A 27,500-nucleotide genomic window follows, 5' to 3' on the forward strand; every position below is an offset into this window, starting at 1 on the left:
CTTACTCATATATATATATATACAGACAGCGTTCTCTCTCTGTGTTCTTACTCATATATATATATATATATATACAGACAGCGTTCTCTCTCTGTGTTCTTACTCATATATATATATATATATATAGACAGCGTTCTCTCTCTGTGTTCTTACTCATATATATATATATATATATATATATAGACAGCGTTCTCTCTCTGTGTTCTTACTCATATATATATATATATATACAGACAGCGTTCTCTCTCTGTGTTCTTACTCATATATATATATATATATATACAGACAGCGTTCTCTCTCTGTGTTCTTACTCATATATATATATATATATATATACAGACAGCGTTCTCTCTCTGTGTTCTTACTCATATATATATATATATATATATACAGACAGCGTTCTCTCTCTGTGTTCTTACTCATATATATATATATATATATACAGACAGCGTTCTCTCTCTGTGTTCTTACTCATATATATATATATATATATACAGACAGCGTTCTCTCTCTGTGTTCTTACTCATATATATATATATATATATATAGACAGCGTTCTCTCTCTGTGTTCTTACTCATATATATATATATATATATATACAGACAGCGTTCTCTCTCTGTGTTCTTACTCATATATATATATATATATATATATACAGACAGCGTTCTCTTCCTCCGTACAGTGAAACTGTTGCATCAAGCAGATCAGGGAAACAGACCTATTTAACGCTTCCCCAAACTTTTGTCTGTGAACTGCTGTCTGAACGCTGTAGCGAAATGAAACTGCATGCTTCTCTTTATCTAGTGTGTGTGTGTGTGTGTGTGTGTGTGTGTGTGTGTGTGTGTGTGTGTGTGTGTGTGTGTGTGTGTCCGTCTCCTGGCAAACAAGTGAAATTCCAGCCCTAAACCAGTTAGATTGGAAGGAACGCATGGAGAAAGAAGAGGGGAACGACGGACGGAGGGAGGGAGGAAGTGACAGGCTGAAAGAGAGAGGTCAACAAAGCAGTACTGTGTTGGCTTGGTACAGCATGACACTGAACCACATTGAGAGGGAGAGAAAGAGAGGGATTTTGAAATTAAAAGAGAAGAGGGCATGCTTGGTCACATTAGCTCTGTCGCCATCTCTCTTCTTTCCCTCTTTCTGTCCCGTCTTCATTTCTTCCTTTCTCAGAGCTTATAGACATCTAACTCTCTCTCTCTCCCTCTCCCTCTCCCTCTCCCTCTACCTCCCTCCCTCCCTCGCTCACTCCCTCCCTCCCTCCCTCCTCCCTCCCTCCCTCCCTCCCTCCCTCCCTCCCTCCCTCCCTCCCTCCCTCCCTCCCTCCCTCCCTCCCTCTGTCTCTCTGTCTCCAGATCTGAGAATGTCACTGAGGGAGACCAGGAGAGCGAGGGAAATAGGAGATTTGTAGTGTAAATGAAAGAGGGAGGAAAACAGGGAGGGAGAACCACTCTCCCTCCCTCCCCTCCATCACCCAGTCAGTGGCTGGCAACTATCCAGATGTCAGTTGTAGACTCAGATCTGGGATCAGTTTAGTACTAACTTCATCCATGCGTTACTGTAGCAGGAAAGCATCAAAACTGTCCCTAGATCAGCCTTGTCTAAAACACTGTTAATATATTACTTTGAACAGGGAATAGGGTGCCATTTAGAACAGCCAGGCAGGTTAGTGTGTGTGTGTGTGTTAAAGGTAAATTGTTTGCGTCTACCGCTGGAGAGGTGGGCAGCAGTAACTTACCCTATCAGTTTCCCTAGTCATGTGTTGTGACATTTAGTAGCTCCACTGATTGGACTATATTTATCTCTGACGGAGAGACCTGGTTACCAGAGGAACACACACACACACACACACCCCCCCCCGGTGTGAGAGGAAAGGTGTGGTCCCTTCACTGTTTTTATTACTCCTGATCTTTGTTTTATTAGAAGGGGGAAGGAACGAGGGCGGAGAAGGGAGGAGAGAGCAGACAAGGGTTGAACTTTCTGGACTTTTCTTTTTTTACAATCTGTGATTTGAAATGGAACAGACCCAGGTAACAGGAGGACGTGCTTGACCTTAAAAACACAGTCTTTATTATCACGTTGGTGGGGTGGGACTCTTCTGTTAGAGAGAATCACGTTGGTGGGGTAGGACTCGTCTGTTAGAGAGAATCACGTTGGTGGGGTAGGTAGGACTCGTCTGTTAGAGAGAATCACGTTGGTGGGGTAGGTAGGACTCTTCTGTTAGAGAGAATCACGTTGGTGGGGTGGGACTCTTCTGTTAGAGAATCACGTTGGTGGGGTAGGACTCTTCTGTTAGAGAGAATCACGTTGGTGGGGTAGGTAGGACTCGTCTGTTAGAGAGAATCACGTTGGTGGGGTGGGACTCTTCTGTTAGAGAATCACGTTGGTGGGGTAGGTAGGACTCTTCTGTTAGAGAGAATCACGTTGGTGGGGTAGGACTCGTCTGTTAGAGAGAATCACGTTGGTGGGGTAGGTAGGACTCTTCTGTTAGAGAATCACGTTGGTGGGGTGGGACTCTTCTGTTAGAGAATCACGTTGGTGGGGTAGGACTCTTCTGTTAGAGAGAATCACGTTGGTGGGGTAGGTAGGACTCTTCTGTTAGAGAATCACGTTGGTGGGGTGGGACTCTTCTGTTAGAGAGAATCACGTTGGTGGGGTGGGACTCTTCTGTTAGAGAGAATCACGTTGGTGGGGTGGGACTCTTCTGTTAGAGAGAATCACGTTGGTGGGGTAGGTAGGACTCGTCTGTTAGAGAGAATCACGTTGGTGGGGTGGGACTCTTCTGTTAGAGAATCACGTTGGTGGGGTAGGACTCGTCTGTTAGAGAGAATCACGTTGGTGGGGTGGGACTCGTCTGTTAGAGAGAATCACGTTGGTGGGGTAGGTAGGACTCGTCTGTTAGAGAGAATCACGTTGGTGGGGTAGGACTCGTCTGTTAGAGAGAATCACGTTGGTGGGGTGGGACTCTTCTGTTAGAGAGAATCACGTTGGTTGGGTAGGTAGGACTTGTCTGTTCGAGAGAATCACGTTGGTGGGGTAGGTAGGACTCTTCTGTTAGAGAATCACGTTGGTGGGGTAGGACTCGTCTGTTAGAGAGAATCACGTTGGTGGGGTAGGACTCGTCTGTTAGAGAGAATCACGTTGGTGGGGTAGGTAGGACTCGTCTGTTAGAGAGAATCACGTTGGTGGGGTAGGTAGGACTCTTCTGTTAGAGAGAATCACGTTGGTGGGGTGGGACTCTTCTGTTAGAGAATCACGTTGGTGGGGTAGGACTCTTCTGTTAGAGAGAATCACGTTGGTGGGGTAGGTAGGACTCGTCTGTTAGAGCGAATCACGTTGGTGGGGTGGGACTCTTCTGTTAGAGAATCACGTTGGTGGGGTAGGTAGGACTCTTCTGTTAGAGAGAATCACGTTGGTGGGGTAGGACTCTTCTGTTAGAGAGAATCACGTTGGTGGGGTAGGTAGGACTCTTCTGTTAGAGAATCACGTTGGTGGGGTGGGACTCTTCTGTTAGAGAGAATCACGTTGGTGGGGTGGGACTCTTCTGTTAGAGAGAATCACGTTGGTGGGGTGGGACTCTTCTGTTAGAGAGAATCACGTTGGTGGGGTAGGTAGGACTCGTCTGTTAGAGAGAATCACGTTGGTGGGGTGGGACTCTTCTGTTAGAGAATCACGTTGGTGGGGTAGGACTCGTCTGTTAGAGAGAATCACGTTGGTGGGGTGGGACTCGTCTGTTAGAGAGAATCACGTTGGTGGGGTAGGTAGGACTCGTCTGTTAGAGAGAATCACGTTGGTGGGGTAGGACTCGTCTGTTAGAGAGAATCACGTTGGTGGGGTGGGACTCTTCTGTTAGAGAGAATCACGTTGGTGGGGTAGGACTCTTCTGTTAGAGAGAATCACGTTGGTAGGGTAGGTAGGACTCTTCTGTTAGAGAGAATCACGTTGGTGGGGTAGGTAGGACTCTTCTGTTAGAGAATCACGTTGGTGGGGTAGGTAGGACTCTTCTGTTAGAGAATCACGTTGGTGGGGTGGGACTCGTCTGTTAGAGAGAATCACGTTGGTGGGGTAGGTAGGACTCTTCTGTTAGAGAGAATCACGTTGGTGGGGTAGGACTCTTCTGTTAGAGAATCACGTTGGTGGGGTGGGACTCTTCTGTTAGAGAGAATCACGTTGGTGGGGTAGGACTCGTCTGTTAGAGAGAATCACGTTGGTGGGGTAGGTAGGACTTGTCTGTTAGAGAGAATCACGTTGGTGGGGTGGGACTCTTCTGTTAGGGAGAATCACGTTGGTTGGGTAGGTAGGACTTGTCTGTTAGAGAGAATCACGTTGGTGGGGTAGGTAGGACTCTTCTGTTAGAGAATCACGTTGGTGGGGTAGGACTCGTCTGTTAGAGAGAATCACGTTGGTGGGGTAGGACTCGTCTGTTAGAGAGAATCACGTTGGTGGGGTAGGTAGGACTCGTCTGTTAGAGAGAATCACGTTGGTGGGGTAGGTAGGACTCTTCTGTTAGAGAGAATCACGTTGGTGGGGTAGGACTCGTCTGTTAGAGAGAATCACGTTGGTGGGGTGGGACTCTTCTGTTAGAGAATCACGTTGGTGGGGTAGGACTCGTCTGTTAGAGAGAATCACGTTGGTGGGGTGGGACTCTTCTGTTAGAGAGAATCACGTTGGTGGGGTAGGTAGGACTCTTCTGTTAGAGAGAATCACGTTGGTGGGGTAGGACTCGTCTGTTAGAGAGAATCACGTTGGTGGGGTAGGTAGGACTCGTCTGTTAGAGAGAATCACGTTGGTGGGGTGGGACTCTTCTGTTAGAGAGAATCACGTTGGTGGGGTAGGACTCTTCTGTTAGAGAGAATCACGTTGGTGGGGTAGGTAGGACTCGTCTGTTAGAGAGAATCACGTTGGTGGGGTGGGACTCTTCTGTTAGAGAATCACGTTGGTGGGGTAGGACTCGTCTGTTAGAGAGAATCACGTTGGTGGGGTGGGACTCGTCTGTTAGAGAGAATCACGTTGGTGGGGTAGGTAGGACTCGTCTGTTAGAGAGAATCACGTTGGTGGGGTAGGACTCGTCTGTTAGAGAGAATCACGTTGGTGGGGTGGGACTCTTCTGTTAGAGAGAATCACGTTGGTGGGGTAGGACTCTTCTGTTAGAGAGAATCACGTTGGTGGTGTGGGACTCTTCTGTTAGAGAGAATCACGTTGGTGGGGTAGGTAGGACTCGTCTGTTAGAGAGAATCACGTTGGTTGGGTAGGTAGGACTCTTCTGTTAGAGAATCACGTTGGTGGGGTAGGACTCTTCTGATAGAGAGAATCACGTTGGTGGGGTGGGACTCTTCTGTTAGAGAGAATCACGTTGGTGGGGTAGGTAGGACTCTTCTGTTAGAGAGAATCACGTTGGTGGGGTGGGACTCTTCTGTTAGAGAGAATCACGTTGGTGGGGTAGGTAGGACTCTTCTGTTAGAGAGAATCACGTTGGTGGGGTAGGTAGGACTCTTCTGTTAGAGAGAATCACGTTGGTGGGGTAGGTAGGACTTGTCTGTTAGAGAGAATCACGTTGGTGGGGTAGGACTCTTCTGTTAGAGAGAATCACGTTGGTGGGGTAGGTAGGACTTGTCTGTTAGAGAGAATCACGTTGGTGGGGTAGGACTCGTCTGTTAGAGAGAATCACGTTGGTGGGGTGGGACTCTTCTGTTAGAGAATCACGTTGGTGGGGTAGGACTCGTCTGTTAGAGAGAATCACGTTGGTGGGGTGGGACTCTTCTGTTAGAGAGAATCACGTTGGTGGGGTGGGACTCTTCTGTTAGAGAGAATCACGTTGGTGGGGTAGGTAGGACTCGTCTGTTAGAGAGAATCACGTTGGTGAGGTAGGTAGGACTCGTCTGTTAGAGAGAATCACGTTGGTTGGGTAAGACACTAGTCTTGTTGACACCAGCCTCTCTACATCCTTGACTTGAGATTCTGAAATGTCTTCTTTGATGTGTCGGCATGAGGCGACCATAAGGAAGGGGCCCATAGACTTCAAGGCAACACCCTACTTCGGTTGAATATACATGGTTCAAATTTAACGAATCATGATATATTGTTTTGCATAGAACTGTCCCTGCCCTTCCGGTTCCAGACAGACTTTCAGGGATACTCAAGCACACACAGTAGCTAGCCTGCGAGCTAGCACAAACCTTTGGAGTTCGCACATCGTTTGCCACTAACGTCACGAATAGGGCGCATAAATCATCACACACACACTTTGAAAATGTTATAACAACCCATCTACACTAAAAGAAGTGACATTAGACAAACTGTTAAACGTCACAATCTTGTGACTTGCAAGTAGCAACTAATGTTAGCTTGCTAGCATAGCTAACGATGGGCTAGCATTGTTTAGCTCATAGAAAGCCAGCCAGCTAATAACTCGAGCTTGCTTGTTATAAACTTGAAGTTGGCTAGCTAATCAAATGCATGTTTTAGTTAAATATTTCCTTACCCCACTGAAGTTATTCATTTGCCTTCTTGCATGTCCTCTGTTTACATATTAGGGCAATGATGTGAATCACCTATGCATTCTAGCTAGCCAGCTTCTACTGTACTATCCATGCATTCTAGCCAGCTTCTACTGTACTATCCATGCATTCTAGCCAGCTTCTACTGTACTATCCATGCATTGTAGCCAGCTTCTACTGTACTATCCATGCATTCTAGCTAGCCAGCTTCTACTGTACTATCCATGCATTCTAGCCAGCTTCTATTGTACTACCCATGCATTCTAGCTAGCTTCTATTGTACTACCCATGCATTGTAGCCAGCTTCTACTGTACTATCCATGCATTCTAGCCAGCTTCTACTGTACTATCCATGCATTGTAGCCAGCTTCTACTGTACTATCCATGCATTCTAGCTAGCCAGCTTCTACTGTACTATCCATGCATTGTAGCCAGCTTCTATTGTACTACCCATGCATTCTAGCCAGCTTCTATTGTACTACCCATGCATTCTAGCCAGCTTCTATTGTACAACCCATGCATTCTAGCCAGCTTATACTGTACTACCCATGCATTCTAGCCAGCTTCTACTGCACTAACCATGCATTCTAGCTAGCCAGCTTCTACTGTACTACCCATGCATTCTAGCTAGCCAGCTTCTACTGTACTACCCATGCATTCTAGATAACCAGCTTCTACTGTACTACCCATGCATTCTAGATAGCCAGCTTCTACTGTACTGCCCATGCATGCTAGCTAACCAGCTTCTACTGTACTACCCATGCATTCTAGCTAGCCAGCTTCTACTGTACTACCCATGCATTCTAGCTAGCCAGCTTCTACTGTACTACCCATGCATTCTAGCTAGCCAGCTTCTACTGTACTACCCATGCATTCTAGCCAGCTTCTACTGTACTACCCATGCATTCTAGCCAGCTTCTACTGTACTACCCATGCATTCTAGCCAGCTTCTACTGTACTACCCATGCATTCTAACCAGCTTCTACTGTACTACCCATGCATTCTAACCAGCTTCTACTGTACTACCCATGCATTCTAGCCAGCTTCTACTGTACTACCCATGCATTCTAGCCAGCTTCTACTGTACTACCCATGCATTCTAACCAGCTTCTACTGTACTACCCATGCATTCTAACCAGCTTCTACTGTACTACCCATGCATTCTAGCCAGCTTCTACTGTACTACCCATGCATTCTAACCAGCTTCTACTGTACTACCCATGCATTCTAACCAGCTTCTACTGTACTACCCATGCATTCTAACCAGCTTCTACTGTACTACCCATGCATTCTAGCCAGCTTCTACTGTACTACCCATGCATTCTAACCAGCTTCTACTGTACTACCCATGCATTCTAACCAGCTTCTACTGTACTACCCATGCATTCTAGCCAGCTTCTACTGTACTACCCATGCATTCTAGCCAGCTTCTACTGTACTACCCATGCATTCTAACCAGCTTCTACTGTACTACCCATGCATTCTAGCCAGCTTCTACTGTACTACCCATGCATTCTAGCTAGCCAGCTTCTACTGCACTACCCTTGTTCACTTTTGGCAAGTTTTTCTCCCTGCCCCCTACCTTTGGCAATACATGAAGTACCCTAAACATACACAGCGTACCCTAAACATACACAGCGTACCCTAAACATATACAGCGTACCCTAAACATACACAGCGTACCCTAAACATACACAACGTACCCTAAACATACACAAAGTACCCTAAACGTACACAAAGTACCCTAAACATTAACAGATCTTAGCCCAAAGAGATCAGACTACAGCAAGTATGACCAACCAAACCAAGTCAACGTGTCTGTCTAATGTATTATTGTGATTCTGGATACGTGTCTGTCTAATGCAACATTTTAAATCTACAGATTTAAAACACACAGAGCCGTGTGCAACCTCAACTTTATTTGACAGGATGAAATAATACACGAGGCAAACATGGAAAGACTGAAGAGTGAAGGTGTAGACTCTGAAGGTGTAGACTCTGAAGGTGTAGACTCTGAAGGTGTAGACTCTGAAGGTGTAGACTCTGAAGGTGTAGACTCTGAAGGTGTAGACTCTGAAGGTGTAGACTCTGTGAAGGTGTAGACTCTGTGAAGGTGTAGACTCTGTGAAGGTGTAGACTCTGTGAAGGTGTAGACTCTGAAGGTGTAGACTCTGAAGGTGTAGACTCTGAAGGTGTAGACTCTGTGAAGGTGTAGACTCTGTGAAGGTGTAGACTCTGTGAAGGTGTAGACTCTGAAGGTGTAGACTCTGAAGGTGTAGACTCTGAAGGTGTAGACTCTGTGAAGGTGTAGACTCTGTGAAGGTGTCGACTCTGTGAAGGTGTCGACTCTGTGAAGGTGTCGACTCTGTGAAGGTGTCGTGTGAAGGTGTAGACTCTGTGAAGGTGTCGTGTGAAGGTGTAGACTCTGTGAAGGTGTCGTGTGAAGGTTCGTAAGACTCTGTGAAGGCATCGACTCTGTGAAGGCGTCGACTCTGTGAAGGCGTCTTTCATCCCCTCTCTGTTGTTCAGCCTCAGAAATATATTACTGTGATTCTGGATAGCTGAGCACCTGTAAGTAGTGAAGGACATGTAGATGTCTATGGGACAGTTTTCCAACCATAACATTGTAAAACACTCACAGTGGGCTGAGTTTTTCCAACCTGAGACCCTGGGGAGGATGAATGACCTATCGAACTACAGCAACCTTGTACGTGTTCATACATATTTGTATTACTTAAAAAAATAAAAAAAATGTAAACTTTATTTAACTAGACAAGTCTTGTTCATGTGAATTTAAGACTGAAATGGAAGGGCCTGGTTCTCTGAGCTTTTCCGTTGTCAACCACAACACCCTCTCGCAGGTACTGAATTCTTCATCGTCTCTCCGTCTTAAAGCAAGGGAAGTGGAGAGAAAAAATAGTGAGAGGGGTGGGGGTGTTAAAATGTACAGGCCGCACTGGGGGTTATCGCCTCGGACACCTACTTGGGCTTCTGATGCTAGTTAGCCTCCACTGGATCATTTTCCCGAAATCTGGACAGTTGTTGCTCAGTATGCGATATTTGACTAGAATGGCGTTGTAAACAACAGCCAACTTTCTGGAACATCGACGTGTCTTACATGGTCAGAAAGCTTAGATTATTCAACTGCAGTGTCTGATTGACAGTAGCTACTACAGCGGGACAAAATACCATGCTATTGTTTGGGGATAGCGCACAACAACAAAACACTTATCAATCAAGGCAATTTGGTTTAATACATTCACCTCCAAGCTCAGTGTTTCTACATCTGTATTGCTGTTTCTACATCTGTATTGCTGTTTCTACATCTGTATTGCTGTTTCTACGTCTGTATTGCTGTTTCTACATCTGTATTGCTTGCTGTTTCTACGTCTGTATTGCTGTTTCTACATCTGTATTGCTGTTTCTACATCTGTATTGCTGTTTCTACATCTGTATTGCTGTTTCTACATCTGTATTGCTTGCTGTTTCTACATCTGTATTACTGTTTCTACGTCTGTATTGCTGTTTCTACATCTGTATTGCTGTTTCTACATCTGTATTGCTGTTTCTACATCTGTATTGCTGTTTCTACATCTGTATTGCTGTTTCTACATCTGTATTGCTGTTTCTACATCTGTATTGCTTGCTGTTTCTACATCTGTATTGCTGTTTCTACATCTGTATTGCTGTTTCTACATCTGTATTGCTGTTTCTACATCTGTATTGCTGTTTCTACATCTGTATTGCTGTTTCTACGTCTGTATTGCTGTTTCTACATCTGTATTGCTGTTTCTACGTCTGTATTGCTGTTTCTACGTCTGTATTGCTGTTTCTACGTCTGTATTGCTGTTTCTACGTCTGTATTGCTGTTTCTACGTCTGTATTGCTGTTTCTACATCTGTATTGCTGTTTCTACATCTGTATTGCTGTTTCTACATCTGTATTGCTGTTTCTACATCTGTATTGCTGTTTCTACGTCTGTATTGCTGTTTCTACATCTGTATTGCTGTTTCTACATCTGTATTGCTGTTTCTACATCTGTATTGCTGTTTCTACATCTGTATTGCTGTTTCTACGTCGGTATTGCTGTTTCTACGTCTGTATTGCTGTTTCTACATCTGTATTGCTGTTTCTACATCTGTATTGCTGTTTCTACATCTGTATTGCTGTTTCTACATCTGTATTGCTGTTTCTACATCTGTATTGCTGTTTCTACATCTGTATTGCTGTGTCTACATCTGTATTGCTTGCTGTTTCTACATCTGTATTGCTTGCTGTTTCTACATCTGTATTGCTTGCTGTTTCTACATCTGTATTGCTTGCTGTTTCTACATCTGTATTGCTTGCTGTTTCTACATCTGTATTGCTTGCTGTTTCTACATCTGTATTGCTTGCTGTTTCTACATCTGTATGGCTGTTTCTACATCTGTATTGCTGTTTCTACATCTGTATTGCTGTTTCTACATCTGTATTGCTGTTTCTACATCCGTATTGCTGTTTCTACGTCTGTATTGCTGTTTCTACATCCGTATTGCTGTTTCTACGTCTGTATTGCTGTTTCTACGTCTGTATTGCTGTTTCTACGTCTGTATTGCTGTTTCTACATCTGTATTGCTGTTTCTACATCTGTATTGCTGTTTCTACATCTGTATTGCTGTTTCTACGTCTGTATTGCTGTTTCTACGTCTGTATTGCTGTTTCTACGTCTGTATTGCTGTTTCTACGTCTGTATTGCTGTTTCTACATCTGTATTGCTTGCTGTTTCTACGTCTGTATTGCTGTTTCTACGTCTGTATTGCTGTTTCTACGTCTGTATTGCTGTTTCTACGTCTGTATTGCTTGCTGTTTCTACATCTGTATTGCTGTTTCTACGTCTGTATTGCTGTTTCTACGTCTGTATTGCTGTTTCTACGTCTGTATTGCTGTTTCTACATCTGTATTGCTGTTTCTACGTCTGTATTGCTGTTTCTACGTCTGTATTGCTGTTTCTACGTCTGTATTGCTGTTTCTACATCTGTATTGCTTGCTGTTTCTACGTCTGTATTGCTGTTTCTACGTCTGTATTGCTGTTTCTACATCTGTATTACTTGCTGTTTCTACGTCTGTATTGCTGTTTCTACATCTGTATTGCTGTTTCTACATCTGTATTGCTTGCTGTTTCTACATCTGTATTGCTGTTTCTACATCTGTATTGCTTGCTGTTTCTACATCTGTATTGCTGTTTCTACGTCTGTATTGCTGTTTCTACATCTGTATTGCTGTTTCTACATCTGTATTGCTTCCTGTTTCTACATCTGTATTGCTTGCTGTTTCTACATCTGTATTGCTTGCTGTTTCTACATCTGTATTGCTGTTTCTACGTCTGTATTGCTTGCTGTTTCTACATCTCTATTGCTTGCTGTTTCTACATCTGTATTGCTGTTTCTACATCTGTATTGCTTGCTGTTTCTACATCTGTATTGCTTGCTGTTTCTACATCTGTATTGCTTGCTGTTTCTACATCTGTATTGCTTGCTGTTTCTACATCTGTATTGCTGTTTCTACATCTGTATTGCTGTTTCTACGTCTGTATTGCTTGCTGTTTCTACATCTGTATTGCTTGCTGTTTCTACGTCTGTATTGCTTGCTGTTTCTACGTCTGTATTGCTGTTTCTACATCTGTATTGCTGTTTCTACGTCTGTATTGCTGTTTCTACATCTGTATTGCTGTTTCTACGTCTGTATTGCTGTTTCTACGTCTGTATTGCTTGCTGTTTCTACGTCTGTATTGCTTGCTGTTTCTACATCTGTATTGCTGTTTCTACGTCTGTATTGCTTGCTGTTTCTACATCTGTATTACTGTTTCTACGTCTGTATTGCTGTTTCTACATCTGTATTGCTGTTTCTACATCTGTATTGCTGTTTCTACATCTGTATTGCTGTTTCTACATCTGTATTGCTGTTTCTACATCTGTATTGCTGTTTCTACATCTGTATTGCTTGCTGTTTCTACATCTGTATTGCTGTTTCTACATCTGTATTGCTGTTTCTACATCTGTATTGCTGTTTCTACATCTGTATTGCTGTTTCTACATCTGTATTGCTGTTTCTACGTCTGTATTGCTGTTTCTACATCTGTATTGCTGTTTCTACATCTGTATTGCTGTTTCTACGTCTGTATTGCTGTTTCTACGTCTGTATTGCTGTTTCTACGTCTGTATTGCTGTTTCTACGTCTGTATTGCTGTTTCTACATCTGTATTGCTGTTTCTACATCTGTATTGCTGTTTCTACATCTGTATTGCTGTTTCTACATCTGTATTGCTGTTTCTACGTCTGTATTGCTGTTTCTACATCTGTATTGCTGTTTCTACATCTGTATTGCTGTTTCTACATCTGTATTGCTGTTTCTACATCTGTATTGCTGTTTCTACGTCGGTATTGCTGTTTCTACGTCTGTATTGCTGTTTCTACATCTGTATTGCTGTTTCTACATCTGTATTGCTGTTTCTACATCTGTATTGCTGTTTCTACATCTGTATTGCTGTTTCTACATCTGTATTGCTGTTTCTACATCTGTATTGCTGTGTCTACATCTGTATTGCTTGCTGTTTCTACATCTGTATTGCTTGCTGTTTCTACATCTGTATTGCTTGCTGTTTCTACATCTGTATTGCTTGCTGTTTCTACATCTGTATTGCTTGCTGTTTCTACATCTGTATTGCTTGCTGTTTCTACATCTGTATTGCTTGCTGTTTCTACATCTGTATTGCTTGCTGTTTCTACATCTGTATGGCTGTTTCTACATCTGTATTGCTGTTTCTACATCTGTATTGCTGTTTCTACATCTGTATTGCTGTTTCTACATCCGTATTGCTGTTTCTACGTCTGTATTGCTGTTTCTACATCCGTATTGCTGTTTCTACGTCTGTATTGCTGTTTCTACGTCTGTATTGCTGTTTCTACGTCTGTATTGCTGTTTCTACATCTGTATTGCTGTTTCTACATCTGTATTGCTGTTTCTACATCTGTATTGCTGTTTCTACGTCTGTATTGCTGTTTCTACGTCTGTATTGCTGTTTCTACGTCTGTATTGCTGTTTCTACGTCTGTATTGCTGTTTCTACATCTGTATTGCTTGCTGTTTCTACGTCTGTATTGCTGTTTCTACGTCTGTATTGCTGTTTCTACGTCTGTATTGCTGTTTCTACGTCTGTATTGCTTGCTGTTTCTACATCTGTATTGCTGTTTCTACGTCTGTATTGCTGTTTCTACGTCTGTATTGCTGTTTCTACGTCTGTATTGCTGTTTCTACATCTGTATTGCTGTTTCTACGTCTGTATTGCTGTTTCTACGTCTGTATTGCTGTTTCTACGTCTGTATTGCTGTTTCTACATCTGTATTGCTTGCTGTTTCTACGTCTGTATTGCTGTTTCTACGTCTGTATTGCTGTTTCTACATCTGTATTACTTGCTGTTTCTACGTCTGTATTGCTGTTTCTACATCTGTATTGCTGTTTCTACATCTGTATTGCTTGCTGTTTCTACATCTGTATTGCTGTTTCTACATCTGTATTGCTTGCTGTTTCTACATCTGTATTGCTGTTTCTACGTCTGTATTGCTGTTTCTACATCTGTATTGCTGTTTCTACATCTGTATTGCTTCCTGTTTCTACATCTGTATTGCTTGCTGTTTCTACATCTGTATTGCTTGCTGTTTCTACATCTGTATTGCTGTTTCTACGTCTGTATTGCTTGCTGTTTCTACATCTCTATTGCTTGCTGTTTCTACATCTGTATTGCTGTTTCTACATCTGTATTGCTTGCTGTTTCTACATCTGTATTGCTTGCTGTTTCTACATCTGTATTGCTTGCTGTTTCTACATCTGTATTGCTTGCTGTTTCTACATCTGTATTGCTGTTTCTACATCTGTATTGCTGTTTCTACGTCTGTATTGCTTGCTGTTTCTACATCTGTATTGCTTGCTGTTTCTACGTCTGTATTGCTTGCTGTTTCTACGTCTGTATTGCTGTTTCTACATCTGTATTGCTGTTTCTACGTCTGTATTGCTGTTTCTACATCTGTATTGCTGTTTCTACGTCTGTATTGCTGTTTCTACGTCTGTATTGCTTGCTGTTTCTACGTCTGTATTGCTTGCTGTTTCTACATCTGTATTGCTGTTTCTACGTCTGTATTGCTTGCTGTTTCTACGTCTGTATTGCTTGCTGTTTCTACATCTGGCTTGCTGTTTCTACATCTGTATTGCTGTTTCTACATCTGTATTGCGGTTTCTACGTCTGTATTGCTGTTTCTACATCTGTATTGCTGTTTCTACATCTGTATTGCTGTTTCTACATCTGTATTGCTGTTTCTACATCTGTATTGCTGTTTCTACGTCTGTATTGCTGTTTCTACATCTGTATTGCTGTTTCTACGTCTGTATTGCTGTTTCTACATCTGTATTGCTGTTTCTACATCTGTATTGCTGTTTCTACATCTGTATTGCTTGCTGTTTCTACATCTGTATTGCTGTTTCTACGTCTGTATTGCTGTTTCTACGTCTGTATTGCTGTTTCTACATCTGTATTGCTTGCTGTTTCTACATCTGTATTGCTGTTTCTACATCTGTATTGCTGTTTCTACATCTGTATTGCTTGCTGTTTCTACATCTGTATTGCTGTTTCTACGTCTGTATTGCTGTTTCTACGTCTGTATTGCTGTTTCTACATCTGTATTGCTTGCTGTTTCTACATCTGTATTGCTTGCTGTTTCTACATCTGTATTGCTGTTTCTACATCTGTATTGCTGTTTCTACATCTGTATTGCTTGCTGTTTCTACATCTGTATTGCTGTTTCTACATCTGTATTGCTGTTTCTACGTCTGTATTGCTGTTTCTACATCTGTATTGCTTGCTGTTTCTACGTCTGTATTGCTTGCTGTTTCTACATCTGTATTGCTGTTTCTACATCTGTATTGCTGTTTCTACATCTGTATTGCTTGCTGTTTCTACATCTGTATTGCTTGCTGTTTCTACATCTGTATTGCTGTTTCTACATCTGTATTGCTGTTTCTACATCTGTATTGCTTGCTGTTTCTACATCCGTATTGCTGTTTCTACGTCTGTATTGCTGTTTCTACGTCTGTATTGCTGTTTCTACATCTGTATTGCTGTTTCTACATCTGTATTGCTGTTTCTACATCTGTATTGCTTGCTGTTTCTACGTCTGTATTGCTGTTTCTACATCTGTATTGCTGTTTCTACATCTGTATTGCTTGCTGTTTCTACGTCTGTATTGCTGTTTCTACATCTGTATTGCTTGCTGTTTCTACATCTGTATTGCTGTTTCTACATCTGTATTGCTGTTTCTACATCTGTATTGCTTGCTGTTTCTACATCTGTATTGCTGTTTCTACATCTGTATTGCTGTTTCTACGTCTGTATTGCTGTTTCTACATCTGTATTGCTTGCTGTTTCTACATCTGTATTGCTTGCTGTTTCTACATCTGTATTGCTGTTTCTACATCTGTATTGCTGTTTCTACATCTGTATTGCTGTTTCTACATCTGTATTGCTTGCTGTTTCTACGTCTGTATTGCTGTTTCTACGTCTGTATTGCTGTTTCTACGTCTGTATTGCTGTTTCTACATCTGTATTGCTTGCTGTTTCTACATCTGTATTGCTTGCTGTTTCTACATCTGTATTGCTGTTTCTACATCTGTATTGCTGTTTCTACATCTGTATTGCTGTTTCTACATCTGTATTGCTTGCTGTTTCTACGTCTGTATTGCTGTTTCTACGTCTGTATTGCTGTTTCTACGTCTGTATTGCTGTTTCTACATCTGTATTGCTGTTTCTACGTCTGTATTGCTGTTTCTACATCTGTATTGCTGTTTCTACATCTGTATTGCTTGCTGTTTCTACATCTGTATTGCTGTTTCTACATCTGTATTGCTGTTTCTACATCTGTATTGCTGTTTCTACATCTGTATTGCTTGCTGTTTCTACGTCTGTATTGCTGTTTCTACGTCTGTATTGCTGTTTCTACGTCTGTATTGCTGTTTCTACGTCTGTATTGCTGTTTCTACATCTGTATTGCTGTTTCTACATCTGTATTGCTTGCTGTTTCTACGTCTGTATTGCTGTTTCTACATCTGTATTGCTTGCTGTTTTGGGGTCTGTATTGCTTGCTGTTTTGGGTTTCTGTACAAGCACTTTGTGACATCCGCTGATTGTAAACGGGGCGTTTTTATAAATACATTTGATTGATTTGCTGAAACTCTTATTTTCAACCTACAGAAAGATGCTGCTGTTAATAATGATCACTGTGATTTATAAAGTAGGCTATAGATTCTTAATCCCCACCCCATAATCCCCATTCACAATATTACTAACAATATAAAGATATTGAAGCACATTTTTTGTTTTTACTATATACTAGTGATTCTCGCATCAGAAAATGTCCTGTGTGGGTTGCCGTAGTTGAAGTGCTTCCTGTAAGTGCCTCGTTCAGCCCTGCCGCTCACCCAGTCATTTCTGATGCGGTTCTACCATTTTATCTAGGATGCTCAATGTCTTATCGGTCTATCATGCAAACAAACACTTCTTACTGATTTACGTTTGTACAAATACAAATCTATTCAATCATTCACTGGTTTAGTTACAAGGGAGGCGCCAACCAGGCTAGTAGGACTCTTCTATTGAAGAGAATGAGAATGTTTCAGCCAAAGGACCATAACCCTAATTCCACAGGAACTTCAGAAGTCGATCTCTCTCTCTCTTGGATCGCTCTCTCTCTTGGATCGCTCTCTCTCTCTCGGTGTGATCTCTCTCTCTCTCTTGGATCGCTCTCTCTCTTGGATCGCTCTCTCTCTCTTGGATCGCTCTCTCTCTTGGATCGCTCTCTCTCTCGGTGTGTGCTCTCTCTCTCTCTCGGTGTGTGCTCTCTCTCTCTCTCGGTGTGTGCTCTCTCTCGGTGTGTGCTCTCTCTCTCTCTCGGTGTGTGCTCTCTCTCTCGGTGTGCTCTCTCGGTGTGCTCTCTCGGTGTGCTCTCTCTCGGTGTGCTCTCTCTCTCTCTCTCGGTGTGTGCTCTTTCACTCTCTCGGTTTATGCTCTCTCTCTCTCGGGGTGTGCTCTCTCTCTCTCTGTGTGCTCTCTCGCTCTCTCTCTCTCTCTCTCGGTGTGCTCTCAATTCAATTCAATTCAATTCAAGGGCTTTATTGGCATGGGAAACATGTGTTAACATTGCCAAAGAAAGTGAGTTGACAACATACAAAGTGAATATATAAAGTGAAAAACAACAAAAATTAACAGTAAACATTACACATACAGAGGTTTCAAAACAGTAAAGACATTACAAATGTCATATTATATATATGTACAGTGTTTTAACAATGTACAAATGGTTAAAGGACACAAGATAAAATAAATAAGCATAAATATGGGTTGTATTTACAATGGTGTTTGTTCTTCACTGGTTGCCCTTTTCTCGTGGCAACAGGTCACACATCTTGCTGCTGTGATGGCACACTGTGGAATTTCACCCAGTAGATATGGGAGTTTATCAAAATTGGATTTGTTTTCGATTTTCTTTGTGGATCTGTGTAATCTGAGGGAAATATGTCTCTCTAATATGGTCATACATTGGGCAGGAGGTTAGGAAGTGCAGCTCAGTTTCCACCTCATTTTGTGGGCAGTGAGCACATAGGCCGCCGTAGGCAGACATGGCTCTCAAGAGAAGACAGGCTTTCTCAATGGCAAGGCTATGCTCACTGAGTCTGTACATAGTCAAAGCTTTCCTTAATTATGGGTCAGTCACAGTGGTCAGGTATTCTGCCGCTGTGTACTCTCTGTTTAGGGCCAAATAGCATTCTAGTTTGCTCTGTTTTTTTGTTAATTCTTTCCAACGTGACAAGTAATTATCTTTTTGTTTTCTCATGATTTGGTTGGGTCTAATTGTGCTGTTGTCCTGGGGCTCTGTAGGGTGTGTTTGTGTTTGTGAACAGAGCCCCAGGACCAGCTTGCTTAAGGGACTTCTCCAGGTTCATCTCTCTGTAGGTGATGTCTTTGTTGTGGAAGGTTTGTGAATCACTTCCTTTTTGGTGGTTGTAGAATTTAACGGCTCTTTTCTGGATTTTGATAATTAGCGGGAATCGGCCTTATTCTGCTCTGCATGCATTATTTGGTGTTCTACGTTGTACACGGAGGATATTTTTGCAGAATTCTGCATGCAGAGTCTCAATTTGGTGTTTGTCCCATTTTGTGAAGTCTTGGTTGGTGAGCGGACCCCAGACCTCACAACCATAAAGGGCAATGGGCTCTATGACTGATTCAAGTATTTTTAGCCAAATCCTAATTGGTATGTTGACATTTATGTTCCTTTTGATGGCATAGAATGCCCTTCTTGTCTTGTCTCTCAGATTGTTCACAGCTTTGTGGAAGTTACCTGTGGCGCTGATGTTTAGGCCAAGGTATGTATAGTTTTTTGTGTGCTCTAGGGCAACAGTGTCTAGATGGAATTTGTATTTGTCGTCCTGGTGACTGGACCTTTTTTGGAACACCATTATTTTGGTCTTACTGAGATTTATTGTCAGGGCCCAGGTCTGACAGAATTTGTGCATAAGATCTAGGTGCTGCTGTAGGCCCTCCTTGGTTGGTGACAGAAGCACCAGATCATCAGCAAACAGCAGACATTTGACTTCGGATTCTAGCAGGGGGAGGCCGGGTGCTGCAGACTTTTCTAGTGCCCGCGCCAATTCGTTGATATATATGTTGAAGCGGGTGGGGCTTAAGCTGCATCCCTGTCTAACCCCACGACCCTATGTGAAGAAATGTGTGTGTTTTTTGCCAATTTTAACCGCACACTTGTTGTTTGTGTACATGGATTTTATAATGTCGTATGTTTTACCCCCAACACCACTTTCCATCAGTTTGTATAGCAGACCCTCATGCCAAATTGAGTCGAAGGCTTTTTTGAAATCAACAAAGCATGAGAAGACTTTGCCTTTGTTTTGGTTTGTTTGGTTGTCAATTAGGGTGTGCAGGGTGAATACATGGTCTGTCATACGGTAATTTGGTAAAAAGCCAATTAGACATTTGCTCAGTACATTGTTTTCATTGAGGAAATGTACGAGTCTGCTGTTAATGATAATGCAGAGGATTTTCCCAAGGTTGCTGTTGACGCATATTCCACGGTAATTATTGGGGTCAAATTTGTCTCCGTTTTTGTGGATTGGGGTGATTAGTCCTTGGTTCCAAATATTGGGGAAGATGCCAGAGCTAAGTATGATGTTAAAGAGTTTTAGTATAGCCAATTGGAATTTGTTGTCTGTATATTTGATCATTTCATTGAGGATACCATCAACACCACAGGCCTTTTTGGGTTGGAGGGTTTTTATTTTGTCCTGTAACTCATTCAATGTAATTGGAGAATCCAGTGGGTTCTGGTAATCTTTAATAGTTGATTCTAAGATCTGTATTTGATCATGTATATGTTTTTGCTCTTTATTCTTTGTTATAGAGCCAAAAAGATTAGAGAAGTGGTTTATCCACACATCTCCATTTTGAATAGATAATTCTTCGTGTTGTTGTTTATTTAGTGTTTTCCAATTTTCCCAGAAGTGGTTAGAGTCTATGGATTCTTCAATTACATTGAGCTGATTTCTGACATGCTGTTCCTTCTTTTTCCGTAGTGTATTTCTGTATTGTTTTAGTGATTCACCATAGTGAAGGCGTAGACTCAGGTTTTCCGGGTCTCTATGTTTTTGGTTGGACAGGTTTCTCAATTTCTTTCTTAGGTTTTTGCATTCTTCATCAAACCATTTGTCATTATTGTTAATTTTCTTCGGTTTTCTATTTGAGATTTTTAGATTTGATAGGGAAGCTGAGAGGTCAAATATACTGTTAAGATTTTCTACTGCCAAGTTTACACCTTCACTGTTACAGTGGAACGTTTTGTCCAGGAAGTTGTCTAGAAGGGATTGAATTTGTTGTTGCCTAATTGTTTGTTGGTAGGTTTCCAAACTGCATTCCTTCCATCTGTAGCATTTCTTAATGTTACTCAGTTCCTTTGGCTTTGATGCCTCATGATTGAGTATTGCTCTGTTTAAGTAGACTGTAATTTTGCTGTGGTCTGATAGGGGTGTCAGTGGGCTGACTGAACGCTCTGAGAGACTCTGGGTTGAGGTCAGTGATAAAGTAGTCTACAGTATTACTTCCAAGAGATGAGCTATAGGTGTACCTACCATAGGAGTCCCCTCGAAGCCTACCGTTGACTATGTACACACCCAGCGTGCGACAGAGCTGCAGGAGTTGTGACCCGTTTTTGTTGGTTATGTTGTCATAGTTGTGCCTAGGGGGGCATATGTGGGAGGGAATGCTGTCACCTCCAGCCAGGTGTTTGTCCCCCTGTGTGCTGAGGGTGTCAGGTCTCTGTCTGTCTCTCTCTCGGCTCTCTCTCTCTCTCGGCTCTCTCTCTCTCTCGGCTCTCTCTCGGCTCTCTCTCTCTCTCGGCTCTCTCTCGGCTATCTCTCTATCGGCGCTCTCTCTCTCGGCGCTCTCTCTCTCGGCTCTATCTCTCTCTCGGCTCTATCTCTCTCTCGGCTCTATCTCTCTCTCGGCTCTATCTCTCTCTCGGCTCTATCTCTCTCTCGGCTCTATCTCTCTCTCGGCTCTATCTCTCTCTCGGCTCGCTCTCTCTCTCGGCTCGCTCTCTCTCTCGGCTCGCTCTCGCTCTCTCTCGGCTCTCTCTCGGCTATCTCTCTCTCGGCGCTCTCTCTCTCGGCTCTCTCGCTCTCTCGGCTCTCGCTCTCTCGGCTCTCGCTCTCTCGGCTCTCTCTCTCTCTCGGCTCTCTCTCTCTCGGCTCTCTCTCTCTCGGCTCTCTCTCTCTCGGCTCTCTCTCTCTCGGCTCTCTCGGCTCTCTCTCTCGGCTCTCTCGCTCTCTCTGCTCTCTCTCTCTCTCTCGGCTCTCTCTCTCGGCTCTCTCTCTCTCTCGGCTCTCTCTCTCTCTCTCTGCTCTCTTGGCTCTCTCTCTCGGCTCTATCTCTCGGCTCTCTCTGGCTCTATCTCTCTCTCGGCTCTCTCTCTCTCTCTCTCTCTCTCGGCTCTCTCTCTCTCTCCGTTACTCAGCTGGAGGATGTTTCACAAGTCCGGACATGTGGAGGATGTGTCAGCTCCACTGTGTTTGTGTTGATACGAGGGCCTTGGTCTTCACCTGGCCGGTTAGAGCTGTGATTAGTTGTCTTTCTAATACACTACACTACTACACTACACTACACAGACACTACACTACACAGACACTACAACACTACACTACACTACTACACAGACACTACTACACTACACTACTACACTACACTAATACACTACACTAATACACTACACTACACTACACAGACACTACACTACTACACAGACACTACACTACACAGACACTACACTACACTACAACACAGACACTACAACACAGACACTGCACTACACTACACTACACTACAACACAGACACTACACTACAACACAGACACTACACTACAACACAGACACTACACTACTACACAACACAGACACTACTACACTACACTACTACACAGACACTAAACTACTACACCACACTACACTACTGCACTACACTACAACACAGGCACTACACAACACTACAACACAGACACTACACTACTACACAGACACTGCACTACACTACACTACAACACAGACACTACACTACACTACAACACAGACACTACACTACAACACAGACACTACTACACTACACTACTACACAGGCACTAAACTACTACACCACACTACACTACTGCACTACACTACAACACAGGCACTACTGCACTACACTACAACACAGACACTACACCACTACACTACAACACAGACACTTCACTACACTACTACACTACAACACAGACACTTCACTACACTACAACACAGACACTACACTACACTACACTACACTACACTACACTACACTACACTACACTACTACACTACACTACACTACACTACTACACTACTACACTACACTACACTACTACACTACACTACACTACACTACACTACACTACACTACTACACTACACTACACTACACTACACTACTACACTACACTACTACACTACACTACACTACTACACTACACTACTGCACTACACTACTACACTACACTACTACACTACACCACAGAAACTACACTACACTTCACTACACTACTACACTACACTACATCACAGACACTACACTACTACAGACACTACACTACACTACTACACTACACTACATCACAGACACTACACTACACTACAACACACACTACACTACTACACAGACACTACACTAATACACTACACTACATCACAGACACTACACTACTACACTACACTACTACACAGACACTACACTACACTACACTACTACACTACAATACCACACAGACACTCTACAATACAACAGACACACACAGTACACTACAACACAGACACACATACTACACTACACTACAACAGACACACACACTGCACTACAATACAGACACTACTACACTACAACACAGACACACACACTACACTACAACACAGACACTACACTACTACACAGACACTACACTACTACACTACACTACATCACAGACACTACACTACTACACTACACTACTACACAGACACTACACTACACTACACTACTACACTACAATACCACACAGACACTCTACAATACAACAGACACACACAGTACACTACAACACAGACACACATACTACACTACACTACAACAGACACACACACTGCACTACAATACAGACACTACTACACTACAACACAGACACACACACTACACTACAACACAGACAAACACACTACACTACAACACAGCCACAGGCACACTACACTACAGACACACTATACTACAGACACTACACTACAGACACACTACACTACAGACACACTACACTACAGACACACTACACTACAGACACACTACACTACAGACACACTATACTACAGACACACTATACTACAGACACACTATACTACAGACACTACACTACAGACACACTACACTACAGACACACTACACTACAGACACACTACACTACAGACACATACATACTACACTACAGACACACTACACATGTGAGACAGACTCTTGGTGATTGGTTAGCTAGCGAGCCTGATTGCTGTGGTCTAGAGGGAGTCGTCATGGCGATGTTGTAATGAAACCAAGGCCTCTGGGAGAGTATATCAACGACCCAAAAGCATTCCCTCCAGGAAGTAACATTCCCCACGGGCCAATCAGGGACGAGCGCCTAGACCATTGATCTGCTAGTCTTGACCTATAACCTTTAATGACGGAGAAGAGAGGAGGGAATGGGAGAGTGGAGGGAGGGAGGGAGAGAGTGAGACGAGGAAGGAAGGAAGGAGAGAGAGGAGGAAGGAGAGATATCTGGAGGTAGGGAGAGAATGTTGAGGGATGTGATTTGACAAACTTTTTAATAACCCTTAAGATGACAGAGGGGGAAATGGAGAGAAATGGTGGGGATTGTCAGATCAAAAGACAATGACTAAAAGGAGAGGGAGAGATCCTGTCCTTCAGCTTAACAGCGCAAATATTTACAGTGTGGCCTCGCTCTGTTTATGGTCCCCTGTACAAGCACATTGCCCTCCATTCCTCTGTTGCTCCCTCCCTCTCTCCTTCCTTCTCTCCCTCCATTCCTCTCTCGCTCCCTCCCTCTCTCCTTCCTTCTCTCCCTCCATTCCTCTCTCTCTCCCTCCCTCTCTCCTTCCTCCTCTCCCTCTTTCCTTCTCTCCCTCCGTCTCATCCTTCTCTCCCTCCGTCTCATCCTTCTCTCCCTCCGTCTCTTCTGAGAGAGAGGGATCAGAAAAATGAAAGAAAGCTTTTAAGCTCTGGAGTAAAAAGCAATAAAAGCTTCTGCTCTATTTTCACTTTTCTTGTTCTGTCACTTTTTTTCCCTCTGTCCTGTTTGGTTCCACTCTCTGTCTGTCTGTCTGTCTCTGTCTGTCTCTGTCTGTCTAGTATCCCTTCCTTTTGTATTGAAATCCATTAACACCTGTTTCCATTTCAAAGATTAACAGAACATGAAGTATGTGAAACAACTATCTACGTCTCTCACTCCATGTCTCTCTCTCCCTCTCTCTCACTCCATGTCTCTCTCTCCTTCTCTCTCACTCCATGTCTCTCTCTCCCCTCTCTACGTCTCTCTCACTCCATGTCTCTCTCTCCCCTCTCTCCCTCTCTCTCACTCCATGTCTCTCTCTCCCTCCATGTCTCTCTCCCCTCTCTACGTCTCTCTCCCTCTCTCTCACTCCATGTCTCTCTCTCCCCTCTCTACGTCTCTCTCACTCCATGTCTCTCTCTCACTCCATGTCTCTCTCACTCCATGTCTCTCTCTCACTCCATGTCTCTCTCTCCCCTCTCTACGTCTCTCTCCCTCCATGTCTCTCTCTCCCCTCTCTACGTCTCTCTCCCTCTCTCTCACTCCACATCTCTCTCTTTCAGGAGGTGGAGATTCTGGATATCAGCCAGATCAGAGACACCAGAACTGGGAAGTTTGCCAAACTACCAAAGGTGGGTAATGTGTGTGTATTTCTGTTTATTCATGTGTATTTTTGCTACAGTGTAACACTTTATGAATGATGGCCTCAACGACAGTCCAATCACAGCGGAGAGAGAGTCATGGGAAGCATTCAATCGATTGTTTCTGTTTTGGTTGGTGGCCCAACCTCTGCATGTCTACTGTGACACGACTTCACACAACCTTCTGTAAATGTGGCACAACCTTCACACAACCTTCTGTAAATGTGACACACAACCTATAATATATGTGTAGGTATATATATATGTATTAATATATACTATGTGTGTATGTATGTATATATATATATTATATATACATACATACATACATACATATATACATACATACATACATACATACATACATACATACATACACACACACACACACACACACACACACACACACACACACACACACACACACACACACACACACACACACACACACACACACACACACACACACACACACACACACATACATACATACATACATACATACATACATACATACAGTGCCTTGCGAAAGTATTCGGCCCCCTTGAACTTTGCGACCTTTTGCCACATTTCAGGCTTCAAACATAAAGATATAAAACTGTATTTTTTTGTGAAGAATCAACAACAAGTGGGACACAATCATGAAGTGGAACGACATTTATTGGATATTTCAAACTTTTTTTAACAAATCAAAAACTGAAAAATGGGGCGTGCAAAATTATTCAGCCCCCTTAAGTTAATACTTTGTAGCGCCACCTTTTGCTGCGATTACAGCTGTAAGTCGCTTGGGGTATGTCTCTATCAGTTTTGCACATCGAGAGACCCAATTTTTCAGTTTTTGATTTGTTAAAAAAGTTTGAAATATCCAATAAATGTCGTTCCACTTCAAGATTGTGTCCCACTTGTTGTTGATTCTTTACAAAAAAATACAGTTTTATATCTTTATGTTTGAAGCCTGAAATGTGGCAAAAGGTCGCAAAGTTCAAGGGGGCGGAATACTTTCGCAAGGCACTGTATGTATTAATATATACTATGTGTGTGTGTGTATATATATATATATATATATGTGTGTATGTATTTATATGTGTATGTGTACATATGTATATGTATATTGAAGACGACCTCTTCTGCCCACTGCTTGCTCAACCACTTCCTGTTCCTGTTCCACTGCTTACATCATGTACTGTTGAAGTGTGTGTGTGTGTGTCTCCTCTCCTTGTCTGAGGGTCCAAAGGTGACAGAGCTGATCAACTGTCAGACAGATGGACACACACACTCACACATTTCAACAGTACATGATGTAAGCAGTAGGAACAGGAACAGGAAGTGGTTGAGCAAGCAGTGGGCAGAGGAGGTCGTCTTCAACCACAGATGTAGGATAATGTTAACCCAGTGGTCATTCTAACTTTTTCATCAGGGACTCCATTTTTTGTTTTTCCGCCGTAGTTTCTGGCGACCCCTTTACCCCGAACCTAATGACACAACCTTCAACTGGGTACATTTTAATAAAATAAAATAAATAACCTGCACTTTATTACATGTTCATCTCTTCATCAAAAAATGACAAGAAATCTTATAAAATACATTTACTCAATAACGTTTTATTTTTCTCATTGTTGTTTTCAAAAAGGTTTTGTGTATTTGCCCAATAAGTCAGTAATCTTGATTATCTTTCATCTGCAGGAGGTAATATTAAGACTGGAGGTTATAACCTACAGTCAGGAGGTAATATTAAGACTAGAGGTTATAACCTACAGAAGGTAATATTAAGACTAGAGGTTATAACCTACAGTCAGGAGGTAATATTAAGACTAGAGGTTATAACCTACAGGAGGTAATATTAAGACTAGAGGTTATAACCTACAGTCAGGAGGTAATATTAAGACTAGAGGTTATAACCTACAGTCAGGAGGTAATATTAAGACTAGAGGTTATAACCTACAGAAGGTAATATTAAGACTAGAGGTTATAACCTACAGTCAGGAGGTAATATTAAGACTAGAGGTTATAACCTACAGTCAGGAGGTAATATTAAGACTAGAGGTTATAACCTACAGAAGGTAATATTAAGACTAGAGGTTATAACCTACAGTCAGGAGGTAATATTAAGACTAGAGGTTATAACCTACAGGAGGTAATATTAAGACTAGAGGTTATAACCTACAGTCAGGAGGTAATATTAAGACTAGAGGTTATAACCTACAGTCAGGAGGTAATATTAAGACTAGAGGTTATAACCTACAGAAGGTAATATTAAGACTAGAGGTTATAACCTACAGTCAGGAGGTAATATTAAGACTAGAGGTTATAACCTACAGTCAGGAGGTAATATTAAGACTAGAGGTTATAACCTACAGTCAGGAGGTAATATTAAGACTAGAGGTTATAACCTACAGTCAGGAGGTAATATTAAGACTAGAGGTTAT

The 27,500-nt window shown here is 42.6% G+C and overlaps 1 protein-coding gene across 1 annotated transcript in view; it reads left to right on the plus strand.

Annotated features, from left to right (window-relative positions):
- LOC110510780 (1-phosphatidylinositol 4,5-bisphosphate phosphodiesterase beta-3) overlaps positions 1 to 27,500 on the plus strand; it is a 157,983-nt gene that overhangs the window by 53,469 nt on the left and 77,014 nt on the right. Inside the window, exon 3 of the mRNA XM_036987197.2 lies at positions 24,997 to 25,065. Within this exon, the coding sequence (XP_036843092.2) occupies positions 24,997 to 25,065 (69 nt within the window). The remainder of the gene's footprint in view (positions 1 to 24,996; positions 25,066 to 27,500) is intronic.

This window comes from Oncorhynchus mykiss, chromosome 9, assembly GCF_057628025.1.
Source record: "Oncorhynchus mykiss isolate SJ-2025 chromosome 9, ASM5762802v1, whole genome shotgun sequence".
NCBI classification, from domain to species: domain Eukaryota; kingdom Metazoa; phylum Chordata; class Actinopteri; order Salmoniformes; family Salmonidae; genus Oncorhynchus; species Oncorhynchus mykiss.